Source organism: Malaya genurostris, chromosome 3 (genome assembly GCF_030247185.1).
Source record: "Malaya genurostris strain Urasoe2022 chromosome 3, Malgen_1.1, whole genome shotgun sequence".
NCBI lineage: Eukaryota > Metazoa > Arthropoda > Insecta > Diptera > Culicidae > Malaya > Malaya genurostris.
In genome coordinates this window covers 200694194-200717355 of record NC_080572.1, presented here as the reverse complement: position 1 = coordinate 200717355, position 23162 = coordinate 200694194, and the positions used below count along the sequence as shown (strand labels likewise).

Sequence of the window (23162 nt, the reverse complement as noted above, 5' to 3'; positions counted from 1 at the left end):
ATATCATGCTGTACACAGTCTTTTGGGTACTTAAAAACAAATGCATGTAACAGTATAAAAAATCGTGTTTTATGTTGCTCCCAAGCATTTCTTTGCCAGACAGCGCTCAAAACTTCTACTGCTGGGCTGGAATGGGGGAAAAGGTCGCTTACACAAAAATTTCGATATCTCCGTTAAAAATGAACGGATTTTAACAATCAATGGATTACTTGTTGGATAGCTATTACCGTGCGGAATCTAAGTCTGAAAAAATTCTGTTTTCAAGGTCAATTGTGACAGATACTGTCAAAAAACTGAAAATTTGGACATAAAACTTCGTATAACTCAAAAAGTAAACATCCGATCTCAAAACCATTCAATAGCGTTTTGGGTGACGGGGAAACCTTTCATTTGCGACTAGTTTGATCAAAATCGGTCCAGCCATCTCTGAGATCTGGACCTCTTAGTTGACAACACACACACACACACACACACACACACACACACACACACACACACACACACACACACGCGCGGACATTTGCTCAGTTCGTCGAGCTGAATCGATTGGTATATGACATTCAGCCCTCCGGGCCTCGGAAAATTTTCTGAAGTTTGAGCGTATTCTATACCTATTTTTTATATTTATAAAAAAAAAGGTAAAACTATCTTAATCCACCCAACTGTGAGATGTTACCTTTTTTATCAATCCGCATGTGTTTTTGCATTCGTCGGTGTTTTTAGATTTCAAATCAATTTTAATAAATTATAAAAACATTCAGTTTGATTATTAATATTAAAAATTGCTGATTTTTAAATATTTTTGGGAAATCTTCAATATCTTAATATTTTATCCCTTAAAAACTGTGGTTAAGAAGAATGGCAATTTATAGGTCACTCGTTTACACCCGAGACATCAGATAGGATAAGGCATCTCGTGAAATATTATTGTGAGAAGTTTGCGTCTGCTTAGTGATTTAATCTGAACTGCTAGGCGGAGAAGGCAGTTAAATTTGAACTGCTTTAAGCACTGATGAGCCGAAGGCGAAACGCGAAGAAATCGATAACGATAGACGGAGAGATAATTTAAGTATTTTCTAGTGATCTACGCCTCTATGTTTACGCAAAACTTCCTATATTTTAATACATGTTTACTTTGGAAGTTCAACATCTAACAGCTTTACTAGAGCACTAGTTTATAGTTTACACTTCTAATTTCTTTGTATATTAAAATTGTTTTCAAGTGTCAACGTTTTATTTGTATTATAACCTTGCAAAGCTCCCACAAATGACCAAAGAAAAGTAAGCAACATATTCGTGTGAATCTCATATTCGAAACCAAAAGGTAATAATAATAATAAATAACTATTTATTGGAATATGAGTTAAAATTAAATTATTAAGATTTAAATTGGGTGTTCAGCCACAAGTGGTGACTTTTCAGCCCTGTTATATATATATATATATATATATATATATATATATATATATATATATATATATATATATATATATATATATATATATATATATATATATATATATATATATATATATATATATATATGATTTGGTTATTACCATGAAGACATCATTTGCTTCCGCAATTCTGAGATTTTTGTGTAGGGAAAATTCTAAACCTACTTGTATTGTGTCAAACCAAAAGGTAATACTTCCATCTTTTGATAAGCCATTGCCAAAGATTCAAATTAGTTATTTCTGCAGCGAAATTCCACAAAATATATGTTAAACAAAAAAAAAATATTGTTAACATTTGAACGTATGATATATCATACGGTGGGATAATACAGCAGTTTTTTTTTCCAAAGCATATCGTTAGCCGATAAAGTCGAGTGTAAGAATGTTCTGATTAGTTGGTCTTTCGAAAATCTCTTGCCATCAGCAAATCAAATCCATTTTGATATATCTTCGAAATGTGGAATATTTGAAAACATGGCTGTAAAAAAAGGGTTATAAGGATAGGGAACCTTTTGGATTTGACGAACACGTAAACATGGAGTTGAACACTAACTTAGAAAAGGAAGTATGAATACCTCTATAACTTATTGAACATTGGAAAAACTATCAAATGAGCATACGATACTCCCAACAAATAGTACAAATATCTCAAATATCATACAAATACAAATAGGTAATCCTTTTTTTCTAAAAATGAAGAAATGGAAATAAATTGAGTTATTTTTTATTTTCGATTACACAGTCTTTAACCTTAAAGTCATTCACCACTTCGGGCTAGAAAAACCTACCGACCCTGTGTGCGAGGTTTGGGAATCGAACCCAGGTAGGACAAATAAATGGATTTAACAAATTTAGTTGTTTATTACATCTTACAATACAATATATACAAATAATTATGTTATCAATAACAATCCGCTAAAAAACAAAACGAAGGTATATTTTAACGAAATGCACAAAATATTTCGATTTATATTGTGTCTTTATCTCCGATAGTACTTCTACTAAAAGACATACAATCGTATATATAAATACCACTTTCAAAATTTAAACATATCTCTTATATTCTTTTGCCACTGTATTGTCCCAGCGTATGATATATCATACATAGGATGATTCCGTTTGGAAAAGATTTTTAATAGAGAGTTGGCTTTTCCCAAGATCTTAAACACAAAATAAGATGGTATTGATGATATCTGCTCATTTGGTTCAAATTTGGGAACCACTGAATTATAGTGGGTTAATGCATACAGGTACACGCAGATGTTATTTTAAAACGAGGAACATGTTTTAGACACTTCTGCAGAATATTATAACAGTGAGCTCCATTTCAAAGATTTTTGCCACTGTTCCGGAACAGAAACTGGGGCGGGTTTAATGGAATTCGGTTATTTTAATTAAATATAAAAACAGCATTCCGCCCAATTTAGAAGAATTTTTAAGTTTTTCGCACAGTCGTTTTAAGTGATGATTTGAAATTTCAATCACTCATATATGAATCCATAAAATTAATCCTTCGAATCTAAGCGTGTGAGAATCGATTAAGCATTCCATGAGATATCGAAGTGTTTAGTTTCACTTTAGAGTTTTTGGTCATTAACAACAGTTATTTGTTGGAAAACGATAGTTCTATAATCTTTTCAAAAGAAATAAAACTGATTGAATTCTATAACAAAGTGTATTAATATCGATAGATTTCAGAACGGCGTAGTTTTTAAGAATGCTGTGGAATTGTATATATTGGCGACCTCTGAAAAGTGCAAAAAAATGAACGATGGCTACTTTAAATACATGCAAAAAAGTTACTGTATTTCCAATTTATGTGAAATTGACATTTTTAAATTAATCACCCTGTATCTCCGAAATTGAAAGTCGGATCTGATAAAAAAAACAGGAAGATTTTATGGGATCTTAAGACCTTTCATTTGAATCTAAGATGTAAGAAATCGGTTCAGCCATCTACGGGAAAAAAGTGACATTATTTTCATTTTTTCAGACATTTCATCTGATAGTTCCAGAGCCAGAATTTGGATCCAAATAAAAATCATTAAACTTCATTTGGGAGCGTAGGACCTTTTTCATTTGAAATCGATTGAACCAGCTGATCTCGACGAACTGATTCGAATGTTATTAGGATGTGAGGAGTTATGTACTTCATTGCAGTCTAAGTTCCAATTGGCTGCTCAAATGTATCCGATACTGGATATGCCGAAGAGGCTTACCTTGTGGAAAAAATAAGCGGAATGGTGCTCTCGACATGAGAAAAATGTCTCCGCCAGCAAAATTCCGGTCGCCTCATAAGTTTCGAGGACAATCCTTTATTTCCAGCAAAATTAAAATCAAATTAAAAACTAGCAATTTATGTTAAATGTTGTTCAACCGTTTTGATTTTTTTATGTTTTGTCGAAAATCCGTTTTCGTTCGGCACGTCAGATTAGACATGGCACTTCGGTGCAAAACAAAAAGTGTTCTGCAAATAGCATAAACTTTACATCTGCTTGGCGGTTCAAGTTGAACTGCCGAGTTTTGCATTAAGGGCTGAGGACAGTACTAGAGATGGGCAAAACAGCTCATTTCAAAGAATTGTTCAGTGATACAGAGTTCTATTAAAAGAACTAGTTCTCCAGAGCCGTTCGTTCGTTCTTTTCATAGTTGGTTTAATTGTTCAAAGACTAAACGAGAACTTAGTTTTGTTAGGTTAAGTGAGAAAAACAAAAAAAGATCCCACAAGTTAGAATTGAGGTTTCGTGATGAAGGTTTCTTATTAGAGAACTACCGTTCTCGAAAAAAAGATTGAGCTAGCAAAAAAAGGTCCCACGACTTTGAGCTGAAGAATTATCGTTCTCGAAAAAAGAACTATTGCTCATTCATTCTTTCAAAAGAACTAGTTCTTTTGAACCGTTCGCGAACGAATTGCCCATCTCTAGACAGTACCGTAAAGTGGTAGGTTTTTTGCTATTTTCCCGTTTCAAATTAAATTTTCTTGGAAACGGTGCAGAATGTAGAAAAACCCACCTGACAATGCTTTCGAAATTTAGTTGAGAATATTCTGTGAAATTTTAAGAATGATTCATTGAGTTTAGCGGTCGTGTTGTATTTTTTTTAGAACTGCAGAAAAATGGAACGCTCGGAAATGCATACCTCTACTTGTTCATCGAATATCTCGGCTTTGAAGGCTTGTATCATAAATCTACCGTGACAAAGTCTAGATAATTTAGTTAAGATGCGATTAGTACATAAAACATATATGTTATCGCGATAAAAGTAAAGACTGATATTTTTTCTGTGAAACAAAGTCAGTTTCAATGCATCCGCCATTTTTTTCGCTTTGGTTTCCTGATAGCATTCTGAAAAAGGAGAGAGAAATAAAATTGGCTCGACAAGGCTGCCAAACACACAGACGTTTCATTGTATATAAACACATTTTTTGTTTCGCATTCAATCTTTGTGAAAGTTGAATATTTTTTTATTGTTCATTGGAATCCATGTAATGTCCAACCCATACGATAGATTTATGTGATAAAACTTCTCATCAAAATAATAAAATGTATGCTGGCAACCCTGTACAGTTTTCTCATATACGAGAGAGTACAAGAGAAATACGATGCGCAAAGGGAATTAAGCGAGCCACGTGGTCGATTTAAAACTCAACACGCGACCCTGTCCTCAGACCTTAAGGGGCGGGTAGGGTCTCACACTTTTGAAAAATCATTTCATTTTTTCATTATATTTTCAAGTCTACCGGAACAAAACTCAGTAAGTTATGGGCCTTTATTTCTGCTTCAATTGACCATAAAACTAGACAAAGTTTCTTGAAATGTTTCATTATAACAAAATACAAAAGAAAAAATATAATGGTTTGAAAATGTTAGACCCTACGTGCTCCCTTGAGTAATAAATTGTTTTTTTTTTCAATTTTATAGACAAAAACCTTTGAACGCGTTTTTCTCGAAAGCAGGTTTTGAAAGTCTGTGTCCATCGTCATTCAAAAACTGAACCAATTTTTTCAAATTTTGCACACACTTTCTACATGTAAAATAACAGACCCCAACATTTTCCTTTTCGTTGTTTGTTTGTTTGGAGAGGTTTCAGAGCTACAAAATGGCGGATTTTTTCGTTTTGATTTTAAACAACCACCAAGAATTCAAAAAGTTAAAAAAAATCAAACAGAAACGTTTGGGTCTAGAAAAACATCTACTCTATCTTTGCTGCTTTTATTTGTTGATTTCGAATTAGTCTGCGCTGAGGATTAGTCGGATTCTTCAATATTGTTCCACGAAAAAATACAAAATGTTCTTCGAATGATGCTTTGTATTATGCAAAACGTTTGAAAATATTTTGTTGAAAGTTAGTTCTGAAAAAAAAACTTTTATCCTTCACATCTTACGTGACGTGGCACATCTTGTCACATGTCAGAGGGATTGCAGACGGATGTTATCTATACCAATCTGTCCTCCGCTTTCGATAAAATGACTTCACATTTGCAAAATTCGATCGACTTGGATCTCGGCCCCCTTGCATTTCACTCGATAGACCACGGATATCTTTCGCCCAATGACCTAAAATATTATCCGAGGATGCGAACTTTCTTCAACGGTAATTGGTAGTGGTTTTAGCTCTTTTTAGTCCGGGGGCGGGCCCCCGGGGATGTTGTCCGCGGCCGACAGTTGGAACAACCCGTTGAAACAAGCCATACCAATCCAAACGATGGTCGGAATAACACAGCGAACTAGATCTGGACGGACTTAGTCTGCGGCCATCCACGAGGATGTTCCTCCGCGGCCATCAAAACTCTAGAAACTTTGATAAACATTAATTGTAAAATAACACATTGTAATTTACAAATACCTTCTCTCCCCCTCTCCCCATGATTTCACACCCCCTCACTTTTGGATACAAACTCCAACGACCAAAGTTAGGTTAAAGCCGGGTATAAATAAAGCTTTTGAATCCCCACAAATGCTTAACCATAAAGTTTACAATCAAAAAGGTGCCTATCATGTTTGAATACCATCTTGATGCATGATTAGCAGAACAACACGAGCCAAAGATCTTGATGTATTTATTGATGAACAATTAACATCAAAACAACACATTAACTACATGATAATCGCTAATCAACCATTAGATTACATAGTAGAATAGCCAAAAAATTTAAACGAGGTGCCGTAAACTTCGAAATGCTTAAACAAAGAATCATCAATTGTACTGAATTGATTCCGGTGGTTGAGGGATTAGTAGATATTGCAAACATTATAGCACATGATCATCACCCTCATTCTTGTTTACGGCCGTATGCGATACGTTCGAAAGTATATCAAATTCGTATTCCCGTTTACGTTCGAATCAATCACACTTTCAAACATCGTACATGCATAAAAACAACGCCCATCCAACTTTAAACTATCAGTTCTGGTACAGATTTTAGTTGTAATTATAAATCTTTGCTATCATTTATTATTTGACTTGTTTTTTTCGCTGACTCTGTATCAACATGCTTACGTCCGTATCGACTATTCGACGAACACATGCTTTCGAACGAATGCGAACAAGCCATTCTTGTTTTCACTCGAACGTGTACGTACGTGATTCCTGTTCAAAAGAAGGATCGGCAGCGCAGGTAGTTGTTTTTAGGAAGATTCCAAGCATCAAGTAAGTGACGAATGCTACATAATAAATAAATCTGTATAAAATGTTCAAAACGACGTATGTAACAATGAGAGATTCTCTTTGTTTACTTTCTCTTTCGATTATTGCGAAATATTCCTGCTTTTTTCGGTAATTTCTCCAGAGCAGATTAAAAGATGATAGCTTTAGTTATTATTATCGGTAAATTATTGGAGAGAAGGATTGTTGAGTGCCGTAATAATCAAAAGAGAAAGTAAACAAAGAGAACCTCTCATTGTTACATACGTCGTTTTGAACATTTTATACAGAAATATAGTACTCAGAACCAATTTTATTCAAGTCGATAAATGAAATTTTCAAATTAAACTTCTTGCAAAGTAAACAACGCATTTAAAATAGCAGTCCGATCAGTAGTATCTGCGAAAAATATGTTGCATTTTTCTTGCAATTTTGTCATGTTTTCGATATTCTACATATTTATTACATTGGTAAAATCAAGCATTTAATATAAAATAAATAGCTTGTTTGCCCATGGCGTCTTTTTCATAAAGTACCTAATAGATGTAAAATTTGATGCGTAAAAACTTGGAACCACGCATATATTCGAAGGCTCGCCAAATTTGTTGGAAATCGGTTAAACTTTTTTCAATGTGTTCGAACGAATGATTCGCAACTTTGAACTGATGAATCGAAACCACGGCATTTCGTCTATTCGTCCGTAAACGAGAATGGGACTTTTCGTTCGTACGAATGATGTTCGAATATACGTATTGCTTGAATTTAACATGGCATACATTCTAGCGTTTCTCATATGGTTAGTCACAAGAATTGGACTGATTTCATCTAGGCTTAGCATTTATTTGAAGAATTTTACTGATATTTGAATATTTTGTGGCAAACCATCATGCTCATGATTGAAATAAAAAAAAAGTTGGATGGTAAAGGCAATATATTTGTGATCGGAAAAATTTATAAACGCATAACAACAAAATGGGTAGGAAACAAAACAAACTTGTGTTCGGTCAAGGGAAAGAATTTAATGAGTGCACCACTTCTTGTTTTACACTTTAGGACAACGTTATAGTTATACAATAAATTTAACATTAACTGATACAAATGCTTTGGATAAACACAAACAATGAGACGATCCGAAATATATTTATTACTGCTTTTAGATGTAAATAGCTAATATTGATATAATAACAACATTTTGCTTTTGTACTAAATATCGCAAGTATTGTTTAAACTTGGAACAGGTATGCGTATTACAACAAATCGTCAACAAATCGAAATATTGAAAGTAACATATCTTACCACTAGAAGAGCTCTGCTTGGAGTGCGAATGTTGTGAATGCGACGATGACCGGTGGTGACTAGAGGACGACGAGCCAGCGTCGTCAATGCCCCGCAGAATAGACGACGAGGACCCTGAAATTCCGGAGGAGCTACTTGCGCTTCTCCGACTCGGATCGTCCTACAAAGTGATATACATAGAAGAATGCACTAGAACAGTTTGTTTTCAAGAAATACAAAGATCGCTAGGCAACCTACCGATTGTGCTTGGTCAGCGCGTATTGATTTCATCTTGCTCTTCAACCGAGTCGGACATCGGTCAAAGATGTGAAGGAACTCGTCCGTCAGCTGTTTGAGCTGATCCAAAGTAACGGTCTTGTCCACATAATGAAACCAATGACGGCCTTCATTCGACTGGGGAATCTAGGCAGAAAAAAATCAAGTCCTCAATTACACCAACATCAACATTGTGAATTTATTCTCTGATTTCATTTATTTTAACGATAAAATATAAAAAAAAACTAAAAAAAATAGATTGCTACCAACCTCCCATCGAGACCATTTACACGCTAAATGTATACAGAAACAAGCCACCACTGTTGGTTTGTATTGCAGACACATGGTCGTCAGATGTAAACTGTAAGGAACGTGTATTTCTTGTATTAAAACTAGTGCTTTTATAGAAGCAGATTGATCAATCCCTCACCTATTGGACGCCATGAAGTAGGATGTTTGGGCTAAATCTTTGGAAGCTGTAAAATACAAGCAAATTGAATTATTTGGTGTCATTTGGTCGTTTTTAAGTTTTAACTTCAATTACCTTTAACCAAATGGCACGTCTTAACGACGTGCGTGTGCGGATGATCGATGGCCACATCGAAGCCGAGGGTCTGCAGCAGAACGTTTTCGTTGAACACCAGATCCTGTGCCTGCTCTGCGTAGCTTTCCTTCAACGGATCGGGTGGTTCCAGTCCTAAGCAGATGTGCACGACCTTGATTATGTGTTCGAGCTTTCGCGGTTGTTCCTCGACCTGACATTCCAAAGGAGAAAATACCAGTTAGCACACGTCAACCAATCGATTTTTTTTATATCTTTGCCTACCTTAGCGGCCAGGAATAGAGATGCCGCTGCTATACTGTTCCGATGAAAGTGTGTGAATGAATGGAATGCGTAAAACCGGTGCATGTACACGATTGCGGTGTTTATGCAAAGTTGTGATCTGTAAAATTATACAAAATATAACGGGATAACCATTAGTAATGTGTCATATTGGTAAAATCAAATGATCATGCCAAAAAAGTACACTTGAAAGGATTTTCCTCATAGACCGTAGCATGCAGAGTAATTGTCTCATGTTGTTTTCGAGACCTTAAGGTGAAATGTAGTGGAATGTGAAAATCGCGTTTTTGATCAATTATTCAAAAACTAGACCGATTTTCGAAAAACCAAAAACACTTAAGTTTTCGAAATCAAATTTATCATAACTAAGTATTCTTAGAATTTTGAAATTTTGCTTTGCCGAGCCGTAATTGGTTTTTGAAATGTATAAACGGTCACTGTTCCGTCCCACGGGGATGATTTTAGAACTGAAAAGTAGTGTTTGTAGCAGAATTTCACAAAGAATCTGAAAATGCAACTCAAAATTATAAAATTTTAGCTAAATCAACCGAAATTTGAAAAAGTTTACATAAACTTTTCCTCATTTTTTTATGCACGGAGGGCACGGTGGCATTATATCGTGAGCAAAAATTACATATAAAATTATGACACGAATTTATGCAGCATTGGGATTTGTGTTGAAATAAAAACGAGTTGAATACAATAAAATGGGTATTGTAAGAAATTGTTTATTTTCTAAGTAACTGTCATTTATAATGCTTATAATGTCCAATTCTGTTGAGTTCAATGCATTGATGTTGCTGAAGCAATAAAGCCTGGCTGTGTGATATCGTATAACAGGTATTATTTTAGATTGTAGCAATTTTTATAGCAAAACTATAACTTCATCATTGACAAGCTGCTGAATGAAATACAAACCAAACATTATCGTTATACAAACAATGTGATAAACATTGAAAAACAACAGGCATATACATGGTTAGCAAGTTGGTCAATACATACCTATACATATAACCTCATCACTAACATTCATAATTACTCATGATTTGTGGCGCTAGTGTAATAGTAATCACTAACAATAACTATTGAATTAGTATACATTCAAAGTGTGAAGGATTCAAAAATCCATTACGTCCAGTCTTTTTTACAAGCCAATATAACGAGAGCTAAGCCCACTGCGCTCAATCATTGAAAAAAGTTCTTGTTTCTATGTGTCCGTTTTTCTTGGTATGCTTTGTGCGACGGTTCGTTCAACTGAAGCGGATAAAATTTTGCGCGCATTTTATGACGCTACATTTCACCTTAAGGTTGAGAGTAAAGCACTGGCAACTGTCTAGAAATCTGTTAACTGTACGTTTTCAGCAATATCCCTATCTAGTGGTCTAGCACTTAGTGTCTTCTCGATTGAATCGATGTATTTAAAAATCATTCACTTTTTTCTCAGTATGAATGATTTACCGGAAACATTTTTCTAGTCTAAACGCTTTAAGTCTTATTGAATAATACAAATCTTGAAACAATTTGGAAGTATTAGTCTCAATTCCGCTAGGAAGATAATAGGTCATTAGCTCCGCTGATGACATTGACATTGTGACATGTAACTTTGAGATGATGATGGAAACATACAACGGACTGTAAGCCGAAGCTAGGCGGACTGGCTATAAATGCGCCGAAGATAAAATACTATAAATGAACCATTAGAATGCCGGACAACAGTACAGTGAAAATGGTGAATGGTGGATCGATCAAGTAGAGGGCGGTCTACGAAGTACCCGTACCTTGAGTGGCTGACGACGAGCGGTCATGGACTAAACCTGCTAGATGAGGTAATTTACTTGACAATACAACAAAAATGTAGCCAAAGGGCTGAATAAAAAGAAAATTGATGCTCACAAAAATACATGTAATTCGTAATTCAATATGTTTAAAAAAATCATTAATTTATTGCTTTACAGTAAATTTATCTTCAAAGTTACAATATTAGTTGATTACATTTCTTCAGTGCGCACGAAAACGGGGAGTGCATTTCTTCCATTTTACTCGTATTTACCTCTTGACTGTCTCCGCTGTTGAAGTCACTGCTTTAGAATAGCTCAGTATTTTTCTATTGGTCTAAATTCCGGGCAATTTTGAGAATTCGTTAGCTTAGGGTCAAAATCGATCTTGTTGGCAGAATATCGCTCAAAAATTATTTTCGAGTTGTGGCAGCAGGCCAAATCTGTCCTACATATGATTTTGCACCTATGCTGGCGGATAAACGGCAATACTCGCTGTTCATCCTTTTTGCGATGTAAATATGAGATGTCATAGTCGAGAATGTGACGGATGGCTTCGTTTTTAGGCAACAACGGGGAATCGTTTGCCAAATCATGGCCTTCTTTGCAAACTTGTCGGTAAATATGTGTAGAATCATGTGCCAAATCGGATGTTTACTAGCTACCTGAAATTTCGTATTATTCCCTGACAAGGGTGTTCCGCACCGTCTAAAGGATGGCGTTATACACTGAAAATCAAGTTTACCTATTTTTTTTAAGAAAAATCACTCATTGTCGACCTCTTCTATAAGCTACCCAAAATAAGGACGTTATCTACTTAAACTTTGACTTGATCGTAAAAAATGGGTAGCGTGCTTTGTTATGGCATAACACTTTGGGTAAACTTACATTTACCTAAATTTTGAGGTCATCACTCGTTACCTAAAATTGGGAAGACGCACTTAAGTTGATTTTGGGTAGGTTTTGACCCAAAATTAGGTAGCGACTGGTAAGAGTGTACCTTCTGGTCACATCTTGGATCAAAAGTCCGGGGATGGCTTTCACCAGACCCTGTCAGCTTGGAGTGAAACCAATCTTCAGTTCAGTAGCGCCATCGCCCGGCATCACATTCAGTATATCATGTCAATTGTATGGGTGCGCAGTGCTGCTATTTTGGCGCGCACGAATTTGACATTTCTCTTCCTTACTTCTATGTACGAGATTCGATGCGGACTCGCCTGAGGGTGCCATGCTCGCAAAAAAGGATGTTGCCAATGATTTATTCGGGAAATGTGAAAGCTGGATATCTTGTTAATATGATGTCTTTGCTTTCACGCACCTCAACACATTAGGTTTTTTATCGTGACGACACAAATGAACAAGTATTCATCCTTGACAGTTCAGCGGTACTGTTTACAAACAAGCTTAAACAAAAATCGAAGAGCACATCTAAAACAATCATCTTTACACTTTGCAACTAGTCACTTTTATTTAATAAATATCAAAAACGAACCGTATTCAATCGTGAACAAATGTTTTAAAACTTTATTTAGTCGATTCGGACCGTAAATGGTCTGATCCAATTTGTCAATAAACAAACAAAAGAAATTTCTGTTTACAAACAGTACTGCTGAACTGTCAAAATGTGTTCATCCGATTGAGGTTGGCAGTGACGGTAAAAAACCTAATTGCTATGTCTGTCGATCCCTGGATCCAGTGTTTTAGTCGGTTCGCGGATTCCTTTTCACACCCAGATTTTCCTTATAGGTTTTGAGCACTTAAGAAACTGTTCTTTTTGGCATCTTCAGCACATTAGCCAATTTGAAACAGAACCACTTAGGATTTTCCACTCCCTTTCAAAAACTGTGGATTCTTAGCACTTGCTATTCGGGAACTAAGATAAGAATCGCAATTCTTTGTTTATCATCCCGGCCGAAATGATTTTCTCTCGTCTAGTTGATGCTCATGCTTATCCAATATTTCTTCTCAGACCCAAATATTTCTTATTACTTTTTACGTTTCGTCTTTGACTCATCAGTGCAGAGCACTTCTGCTGACAAAAAAATGCCAGTAAATTCTTTTCATCAAATGAAATGAAATCTTACCCAACCAATCAAGAGTTTCGACTGATATCTGGAAACAAAATTCCCTGTATTTCAAGATCGATTTGAAAACAAAAATCCAGAAATCTGATTCCAAAAAGAAAAGTTCAATGCGTAGGGCGCTGATCTTACAAGCCAATTGTTTGTTTGAGCCCCGACCTGGAAGAATTCCTTGTGTCAGTAGGATCGTAGCACTAGCCATGCAATGGTTCTGTACACTTCGACTCGGATGCAAAGTCTGTTGAAACAGAAGGTAAAATTCTACAAAAGAAATGTAATACACCATAGCATTGCTTTTTTTTATTCTTTTTTAATATCTCTTCGTCATTGACATCCTTCAACGGAATTGGGTCATTTCACCGAATGTAAATTTATCAAAAGCATTCTACTCCTGAATATTTGTACTGGGATATGGATAAATTTTAAAAGAAAATTTTATTTCGATAAACTTGAAAAATTACTCGAACGGATAATTTCGCCGAAATATTTTGGTTGAAAATCTCGTACAATATTCCAAAAAATAAAAATAATAACAACAAGAATTGTAATAATAATAATAATAATAATAATATTAATAATAATTATAATAATATAAATAATTATTACTATTATTAAAGTAATAATAAGTCGGATTCTTTTTAAATTCTCAGGGAATAAAATACAGCATTATAAATATGTATAGAAGTCATTGTTTTATTAAAGCTCTTCTCCATGTAGATTGTTTTTTTCAGATCTTTCTATTGGCATTACTCTTTAGACTTCGATTAATGGAAGGGAATTCTATGGTGGTTTAACATGTTTCGAAATGTCTTGTTGTACATAACGGCACAATGCTATAAAACTAGCATAACTTTAGTAGGCACTTCTAGAGGTATTCATCCTTATGACTTTGATGGTTGGTAACGATAGATGCGATGACAAACTGGCTCGTTTGAATGATGAAAATCAACTTTTGCCAAATCCGTTGATATTACAAAGTTAATAACAGAGGTATCATATATCAGTATATTGAATACATAGTAAAAAACATATGATATTCATATTTCAAACAATAAATTAAAATTTTTCTCGGTAGCCGGCTGCCCAGATCAACCATTATTGTAACCCGCGTGTTACAATGTTCATTAAAGACTTAATAGTTTTAACAACAACTGTTACTACCATGTTATTTTTGTATCAAAATATTGTTTTCACCATTTCTAGTTTGCTATAAAAGGAAGTTGACGGTAAACGATTATCTAACTATCGGGCAGAACTGATCATATCCCTTGATCAGGCGCATTTCCAATGTAATTAAAATACATCAATATCGTAGATAATCGATTAACGCCTTGAGAGCGATTATTAGCACCGAATAAATCGAAACGAAACGAATTATCACGGGGCAATTCTTTGAACCAATTTTGTCGATGTAGGTGATGCATGCGATCAATTGATTAATATGTTATACCATCTAAGATCAAAAACGCAATTAAACATATTCATACTAGTACATGGATTCTTAAACCATAAACAAAATGTTTACTTCCGGTTCGGCGCCTAGATAGGAGGTTACCATCGCTCTCAGTCATTTAGTTATTTCTTTAGCTAGGTTAAAATGGTATGACAATTATTGATTAGTTCGATTTACACTACTATCATTAACGAATTCAGATGTCCGTTTCCGGAAGATGAGGCGAGCGAAAGAGAAAGGATTTAGCGAGAGCGAGAGGTATAAAAGGACCTCCGGCACATGGATCGGGTCTATTTTTTAGATACTCTACTATAAAGTCGACACTAGTAGTCGGAATCGCAGATACTCGGACAAGATCAGCACAGAAGGGTTTGATAAACGTTACATCGGGCAAAAAAGTGAAGTGTATCACGAATTAACTGTTTGTGCGTGAACGCGTGTGACAGAATTGAGGGAATGATCGCGGAGTGGTGTCCTCTGGGACCGAAAAACGTACCACAGTGACCCGGAAGTATTAATTAAACTCTTTAGAGGGTCCTATCGGTAGCGTATGCCCGATATAGTTAAGTGCGTCTTTCCCTCTGGAAAAAATCGAGTGTCGTGTTTTGATAAAACATTGTTTTTTTAATGGGTAAAAACACCGTGCAAGCGAAACAATGGATTGAAAAATGTTATCCGGACTCTTGTCCATCAAAAGCAACGATTTGTCGGTGGTTCGCCGAGTTTAAACGTGGTCGTACCGACACAAATGACGCGGAACGCTCGGGTAGACCTGTGGAAGCCGTTACACCGGAAAATGTGAGTGTAGTGACAAAAAATATAATGAAAGATCGTGAAGTGAAGCTCCGTGAGATTGCTGAGATGACACAGATATCATATGGAAGTGTATTTACTATCCTTCATGAAAAATTGAGCATGAAAAGGTTTTTCCCAAGTGGGTGTCGCGATTGCTTTCGATGGAACAAAAACAGCAACGAGTCGATGATTCAGAAAGCAGTTTATCGCTTTTTACTCGCAACAAAAAAGATTTCTTGCGTCGTTACGTGACCATGGACGAAACATGGATACATCACTACACTCCAGAGTCGAAGCGGCAGTCATCTGAGTGGCGCACAGCTGGCGAAAGCCGTCCGAAGCGTCCGAAAACGCAGCAGTCAGCTGGCAAAGTCATGGCGTCAGATTTTTTGGGATACGCATGGCGTGATTTTCATTGACTACCTCGAAAAAGGTAAATCAATCACTATATTGACTTACTGGTGCGATTATTATATTGACTTACTGGTGCGTTTGAAGGAGGAAATCGCAAAAAAACGACCGCACATGCAGAGAAAAAATCCTTTTTCATCAAGACAATGCACCCTGCCACAAGTCGATGAAAACAATGGCGAAATTGAACGAATTGGGCTTTGATCTGCTTCCCCACCCCCCATACTCGCCAGATTTAGCCCCCAGTGACTACTGGCTCTTTGCTGATCTTAAAAAAATGCTCCAGGGAAAAAGATTTGGCTCAAATGAGGAGGTTATCGCTGAAACTGAAGCTTATTTTGAAGCGAATGATAAATTTTGGTATTGAAAAATTGGAAAAACATGGTATTGAAAAATTGGAAAAACGTTGGAACCATTGTATCACTCTAAAAGGTGATTATGTTGATGAACAAATTTACGACAACATTTATATTCACTTATGTAGTTATGATGATAAATAGCCTTTTGTTATACAATAATCATTATCACAATCTTGAGTGATTACGTGGAAATGATGATGTCATAATAATTTTAAAAACAAGGAGGGAGTAGCTAGTGTTTATAACCATGGAAGCCTATGGTATTGCAGACCGGGTGTGACGAGTAACATTAATTCAAGAACGTTACGGGTACATATACTTAAAAAAAACAGAGGTCACTAAGAAAGTATTTATAGTAAGAAAGGTGTTTTAAATGTTCCTAGAATACGTTGAAAATTATGATTATTGTGAGATGCGACATTGGCCGTGCGCAATCCGAACATGTTCTGAGTATTGTTCAATTAGGTTGCCGTTTAATTGATAACTGCAATTTGAACTGTAACTTTTTCTCGCGAACGTAACGATTGAGCATTTTTATCCGATCAATGAATGTTGCGGTTACCAGAAGATATTCGTTGAAGGTTAAGTCTTTGTACAATTTCAGCTAATCCTGAGCAATAACGAAGTAGCAATCAGTCGCGCAAGCTAAAGTCAAAATACTATTTTTTTTTATTACTGGATATTGTTATTCTTTTCCTGGGGTAAGAGGCATTTCTATTGCTATCGAGCAAATTCGTCGTCGCTGTTTCGGTTAGAAACATCGCTTTGAGCTGTTCCTGTGTTATTACCAGCTTTGTAATTTGTCCAGGCGATGGATTCGCGGTTAGGTGGAGTGAACGCACGTAGTTGTACATTGGTTGATGGTTTAGTTGATGAGAGACAATATTGACATGTGGCCAGTTGATGATCGTAGGTGACGAGAAATTCACACGGAATCCTCGTGCCCTGATCAAAAGTCATATAAAAAGGTACATCATATTATCAAGATATCTAGCTCTCACATTTCACGAAAAAACCACAAGCGACATTCTTTTTGTGAGCATGGCATCTTCAGGTCGTCAGATGAAATAAATTTTAATTTCGAGTAGATCAAAATAGCTGCACTGTGCACCTATATAAATGACATAATATGTTCAATGTGACGCCGTGCGATGGCGTAGCTGAACTGAATACTGGCTTCTCTCTAAGCTGACAGGGTCTGTCCAAGCGCATGCGTAACAAACGTACACCATTGAGGATACATGGTAAAAAAACTCCTCTGCTGTTCCTTTTCGATAGTGAGAATCTCTCCGCACTGCTTCATGGTGCTTCGAATATACAAATCGTTGGCGGCTGGTATGTTGTATTTGATGTTTTTATGCTCCATCCCAAGTTGTTGCGTTTCCGTCATAAATTTAAATGTGTGCATAACTTTACTAACATATTCATCTCAATGAGTATCTAGTAGTTCGATAAGTATCCGAAATTACGACAAAACCCCTCATCTGCCTGTTAACTAGAAAACGAAGTTTGTATTTTGTTTCACTATTCGCGAGAATCTTGTAGCATAAAAGTGTCTATACTAAATTGTCTTGTAGTTACACCCTAGCCATTTGCTCTTCTTTGAAAAAAGTACCTGCGGTATTGTTTAGCAATTCGAAAAAAAAGAACATAAAAGGATAGATGATGAAATTTAACAGTAATCAGGATAACGATAGAAAAACCAACAGAATCATTTTCCGTTATATACTGCTACCTGCCAAACATGATAAGATAATATGATAAGAAGACTAAAATCGGACATTGGATGTGATTAGTCATACGCAGGTAAATCTAGTTTTCTTCAAGGAAGAAAACTTCTAGTTGTCTATCAAATCCACATTTTTTTGCATCAAAACAAGATATTATAAACTCAATAACCTTGAAATCATATCGAATAAATTCCATTGCATGCACAGCGTTCTCAAGCATTTCCGTAAGCGGCATAAATTCGACCAGCAGGATCACATCAAGTATCGTAGTTTGGAACTAAGGATCGAAAGCTGCATTGGAAGGTTTGAGGAACGAATAGACTAAGCCAAGGGCCATTAATCAACCAAACAGGACACTGAAACACAGTAGCGTCTTGTCCTTACGTGCATCTCGTGTCGAATTTATGAAATCAACTGCATCCCCATCCGTATTCTATTAATTATAATAGTATCTATTTATTCGATAAAATCAGGACGGATGGTACCGAAGAGAAAATAATGAGCGATTTTGTCCACAGCACAATATGCACAAATTCATTACAACATGCTGGTCAATGACAGTTAAACGATCTTTTCAAATTACATTGCCGTGGCCAATACGAGTGTGCTTTGGACTCGAGCACTTTGCCATGAGCATCGAAATCTCATATACACCCAAATTAAAATTTCAAGTATCTTTTGTCGCAGTGTTAGTACCTTTTCCGTGCACTTGAGTTACTGCACAGATTCGAGAAGAGAGGGATTTACTCAGCTCAACTCTGAGATTTGTTGTTCCCTCTGTCACGTTTGGCTCTGTAAGAACTTGTATGTAAACCTCCAGGAGAGGCTTCACTGGCTTATGCTTATGGCTGTTGAAAACAAATTGCTGTCTCCAGAGATACTAGGCTCACATACTTATCTGAGTTCCACAGATTCTGAATATACTGCACAGCTTCTAAACATGACGCAGATTTTTACAGATTTCAGAAATCAATCATAGACTGTCAATGAGTCCCTGAAAGTCATCAAATTGCTAGGGGAAACAACGTGTCTACAGAGCGTTTAAAAGTTGAGGGACCTTTTTTTTGCTCAGGCTGATTCCTGACATTCTTGGTTGTCTCAGTTGCAACGTTGAAGCGGTTTTATTAATGACATCATTGACAGATTTGCTTGACGTGCAGAGTGCGAATTTTTTCTATTATATCGATGACACGAAAAAAGTTTAATAAAAAAATCCTGTCCAAAAGAATATCGATATTTCATTGTATTGAAAAACACAAGCGAATATCAATTCCTTACTCGCCATTGACTGAAACAGAATCTAGTGACTAAAAGACGTGTCGAGTTTCATACGAAATACGAAGGATGCGAGTCATGGACGACGAAACGTTCGTAAAGGTGGATTGTGATCAGCTTTCCGGACAAAAGTTCTATTGCCGTAGATCGAGGACCCTAGCCGTTTTAGTAGATAAATTCGGAAGATAGTTTATAATTTGACAATGTTCTTGCAGCTGCGGACGAAAAGCTGATTTTTTCATGACAATTTTTTTATGATTCTTAAATGTACAAGCAGAATTACCGAAGAAGCTTATTCTACCGTGACTTAAACCTGGTTTTGACCTGATTCGGCAAGCTGTCAATGGTTTTGACATAACTAGGTGGGTTACTTCGAGAAGGATATCAATCCACTCAACTGTCCTTAATTCCGAGGAATTAAAAAATATTAGGCAATTTTCAAACAGGAGTTGAAATACAGTGGAAAGGTAAATCCAGAGGTCACAGAGATGATACAACAAAATGGACGATCAGAGTGTCCAAAATATAAAGAGAGATATTCGAAGAAAAAATCGAATTTGCATCAAAACCAAATTGGAATAATTTTTCCCTTTCAAACGCAATAAATGGTCTCAATTTTGAGTACTCACATTAAAATTTCAATAACATAATTCAGTTTTTTTTTGCGTTCAGATATTAAATGACCCATGTTTTCCGAAATTTGCACATTTTCGCATTTTTTCTGCTTGTGACAGCAATGTTATACCTGTATCCAGTGCGGTAAAATTTCATTATCAATCGAATGATATCAGATGAAAAAGAAATTTATGGCCACTGACCGTCAGCATATCGATACAAATTCATATGACTTTTGCTGCCATTTTCAAGTGAAGCACCCAGAAGTCATCGTCAGTACCTAGTCATTTGAAGTTTTGCTCGCCTAGTTTCAAGTGCCAAGTAGTCCAGCTCCTTCATTGTCTTCGCTGTTGGTAGTGAGCAAGTTCGAATGAATAGAATTATAAATGGAGTAATGTATTAAAAATGAAAACTGAAAGAGAACACTATTAATTTATGTGTATGCTGTAATTGATATTTCAGCTACCTGGTTTATCTTTCATCTATAATCTTGAGCCAATTCGAATGTTTACATGAACCTGCACTGCTTGTATCAATCGAGAAAAACGACTTACAGGTTCCGATAATTGAGATTCTCTTGAAATAACTAGATTAGATTTAAACATGAAAGCATAGAGTTTAAAATAACGTTTATTTTCCTCAAATCATATTCCAAACTGTCGTGAAATAAATATATCTTCTGTGATCTAATCTCAAATAATGTACTGATTTCGACGTGAACATTTCATAAGGTCACCTAAACCAATGAGAATTTCTCTTTGTTTACTTTCTCTTCTGTTAATAACTCCTTAATTATCACGTTTACTTAAAGATTATTCGTGTAGATTAAATGATATTTCCGTTGAGATATGTAACGAACATTTGTGTAAAAACGAAGATATAGTCGAAAAAGAAAGTAAATCAAGTGAATCCGTCTATGGCTTTTGGGCCCTGTTTAAGTCGATTTGAGATTCGAGTCTCAAAAGGACGAAATAGTGGGTTTTTAAAAGGCAATTCCTTCCACTAAATCGTGCTTTCAAAATGGACCTTTTTCCGATTTTTCATATTCTCCTACTGAAAAATAGTGGAAATTCAAGGGATTTGAACTGAATTATTTTTCATTTTATTGAAGTTCTAGAATTTGTTTCCTTTTTCAAATTTAATTTTGTATTTCTCTAAAGAGATAAAAGCCATGAAAGTGCTATGAAGATCACCGTAACAGGGGAGCAAACGAAATTTAAATCTTGTTAGAAGAACAAATGCACCTAGATGGAAAGAGAATGTTTTTGAAATACAATTGACAAAAAATTATAGCTCTGTCTAAATACAGTTGAGACGTAAACGAGAGTCAGTAACATTCGGTTTTGGTTAACAATAAGGTGCGACACAGTGCCCAGCATGAAAATAAAAAATATAAAATCCTTGTGTCTATAGTTGATGGAGCCATAGAAGTGCAAGCAGAAAAACCCCGGTTGTTTATAACAAGAAAACGATTAATTGCCCTTCAAACAAAAAAAAATGTTATTTCAAATCCGAGATATCGAAGATTCAAAATGTACTTTCTTTAAACTGGAATATTCTTGTTTCAAACAAATGTTGATTGTTGAAAAACTGATGAATTCAAAACAAAATCATTGCTACTATGTCACAAGAAGTTTACTTAACTTTCACCGCAGGTGCCTGAGCATTACATTCTAGAAGACAAGTCACAGTACGGGGGCATGCTTTCCATCGAAAGATGGATTTTCCCCGGTATTCGGAATGGTGTGCGTATGTTTCCTATGCGACTATATATGACGATTCCGTCTTAGGTAACATTTGGTTAGGGCGGGAGGTGTCCGTATAAATCACTGGTAGTCTACGAGAATCAGCTAGCTACATGTCGATTCGGAGAACAACCAATTCACCACGGTAGGCCTTGTATTCAAGCTAAATCAAAACCAAGGATTCGCCTTCAGCACCGACATCTAGCGAGTCCAGTTCTTCAGATCCAACAAACAAAAATTATTCAATCATCAAACAATCGTTATCTACTAAAACATCAACTGAAACCAGTACAGAGCAAGACAATCAAACACCTCGAGCAACCCCAAGGACGATGATGCGACGTAAAAGCCCAAAAAATGGAAGATGTGAATTGTGAGCCAACGACCTTCAATTCCTACTGTATAAGAATGAAAACAACTCTTCGCCGACAAACCGGATAACAAGAGAAAATATTTCTTCGATCGATTTTCAAATATGAAGAATACAACAATTCTTTGTATTCTTTCTTGAATATGGCTGCTAGATAAAGTATTTCGAAAGATATTTGAATGTATTTGGAGAAAATTTAATAACATGTTCAGTAGTTGAAACTTTGGAAAGAAGCTAAAAACAATCCGTGAAGCATGAAAGCTCATTGCAATTAGTACCGAATTCAAGCAACTTCACGGGAAAAATTTAACTTCTAAATAGTGCTGGCAGTTCAATTTGATCTGCACTCTACTGATGAGATGTGAAAGGGTTTAGTAAAAAACCAAAATCCTCAAATGATCATTATCTTTCGGTGTCTAACATCCTGTTTGATTTTGTTTCATTTATGAGAAATATGTTAAGCAAATTACTCAAGTAGCATGTCTTTATGAATTCAGAACAAAATGTTATTCGTACATATTTTCCCCTCAATTGTTTTGAATAATTGGGATAAGTTATGTCGCAAATTTGCTGTTTGGATTTGGGAATTTAACATTCTGTTTTAGCAGACTTTGTAACAGATTCAAACACAATTGTTCGGCTCGTGCTGCGATACTACAAACATTCTTCCGAACTATCGACTTGATATGATTTGCAAATACTGATTCTATACACTCGGATGGCAATGAGAGTTTTGACCTTTAATTTTTGCTAGACTAAACTCTATTATAAAACATTTTTTCTCTACTCAATTATTAATTCAATTGGACAGTGTCGGTAGATCACAGAATACACTAAAGTTTACTGGTAATAATACATTTAAGGACGCTTATTTATATTCTTAAAATATATTCTTAAAAAAATCAGTGAAATTTTACTGGATAGCTAAATATAACTTTGACTTTTTGGCCCCCGGCGAATGGCCAATTGGTTAAAACCGGGGTTAAATAAAAAAAAAACTTTGATCAGCAAACTGCTAGAAAGTTGTTCTACGAATATTTTCTATCAAATCTTCCAAG

The 23162-nt window shown here is 35.7% G+C and overlaps 1 protein-coding gene across 2 annotated transcripts in view; it reads right to left on the bottom strand.

The window, feature by feature from the left end:
• Positions 1 to 23162, bottom strand: part of LOC131434302 (cyclin-T2) — a 38228-nt gene that overhangs the window by 12589 nt on the left and 2477 nt on the right. For both annotated transcript variants that reach the window (XM_058600966.1, XM_058600967.1), the window contains exons 3-8: positions 9478 to 9595; positions 9196 to 9406; positions 9082 to 9127; positions 8922 to 9012; positions 8634 to 8798; positions 8397 to 8556 (exon numbers count right to left, since the gene is read on the bottom strand). In XM_058600966.1, coding sequence (XP_058456949.1) covers positions 8397 to 8556; positions 8634 to 8798; positions 8922 to 9012; positions 9082 to 9127; positions 9196 to 9406; positions 9478 to 9595 — 791 coding nt within the window. The remainder of the gene's footprint in view (positions 1 to 8396; positions 8557 to 8633; positions 8799 to 8921; positions 9013 to 9081; positions 9128 to 9195; positions 9407 to 9477; positions 9596 to 23162) is intronic.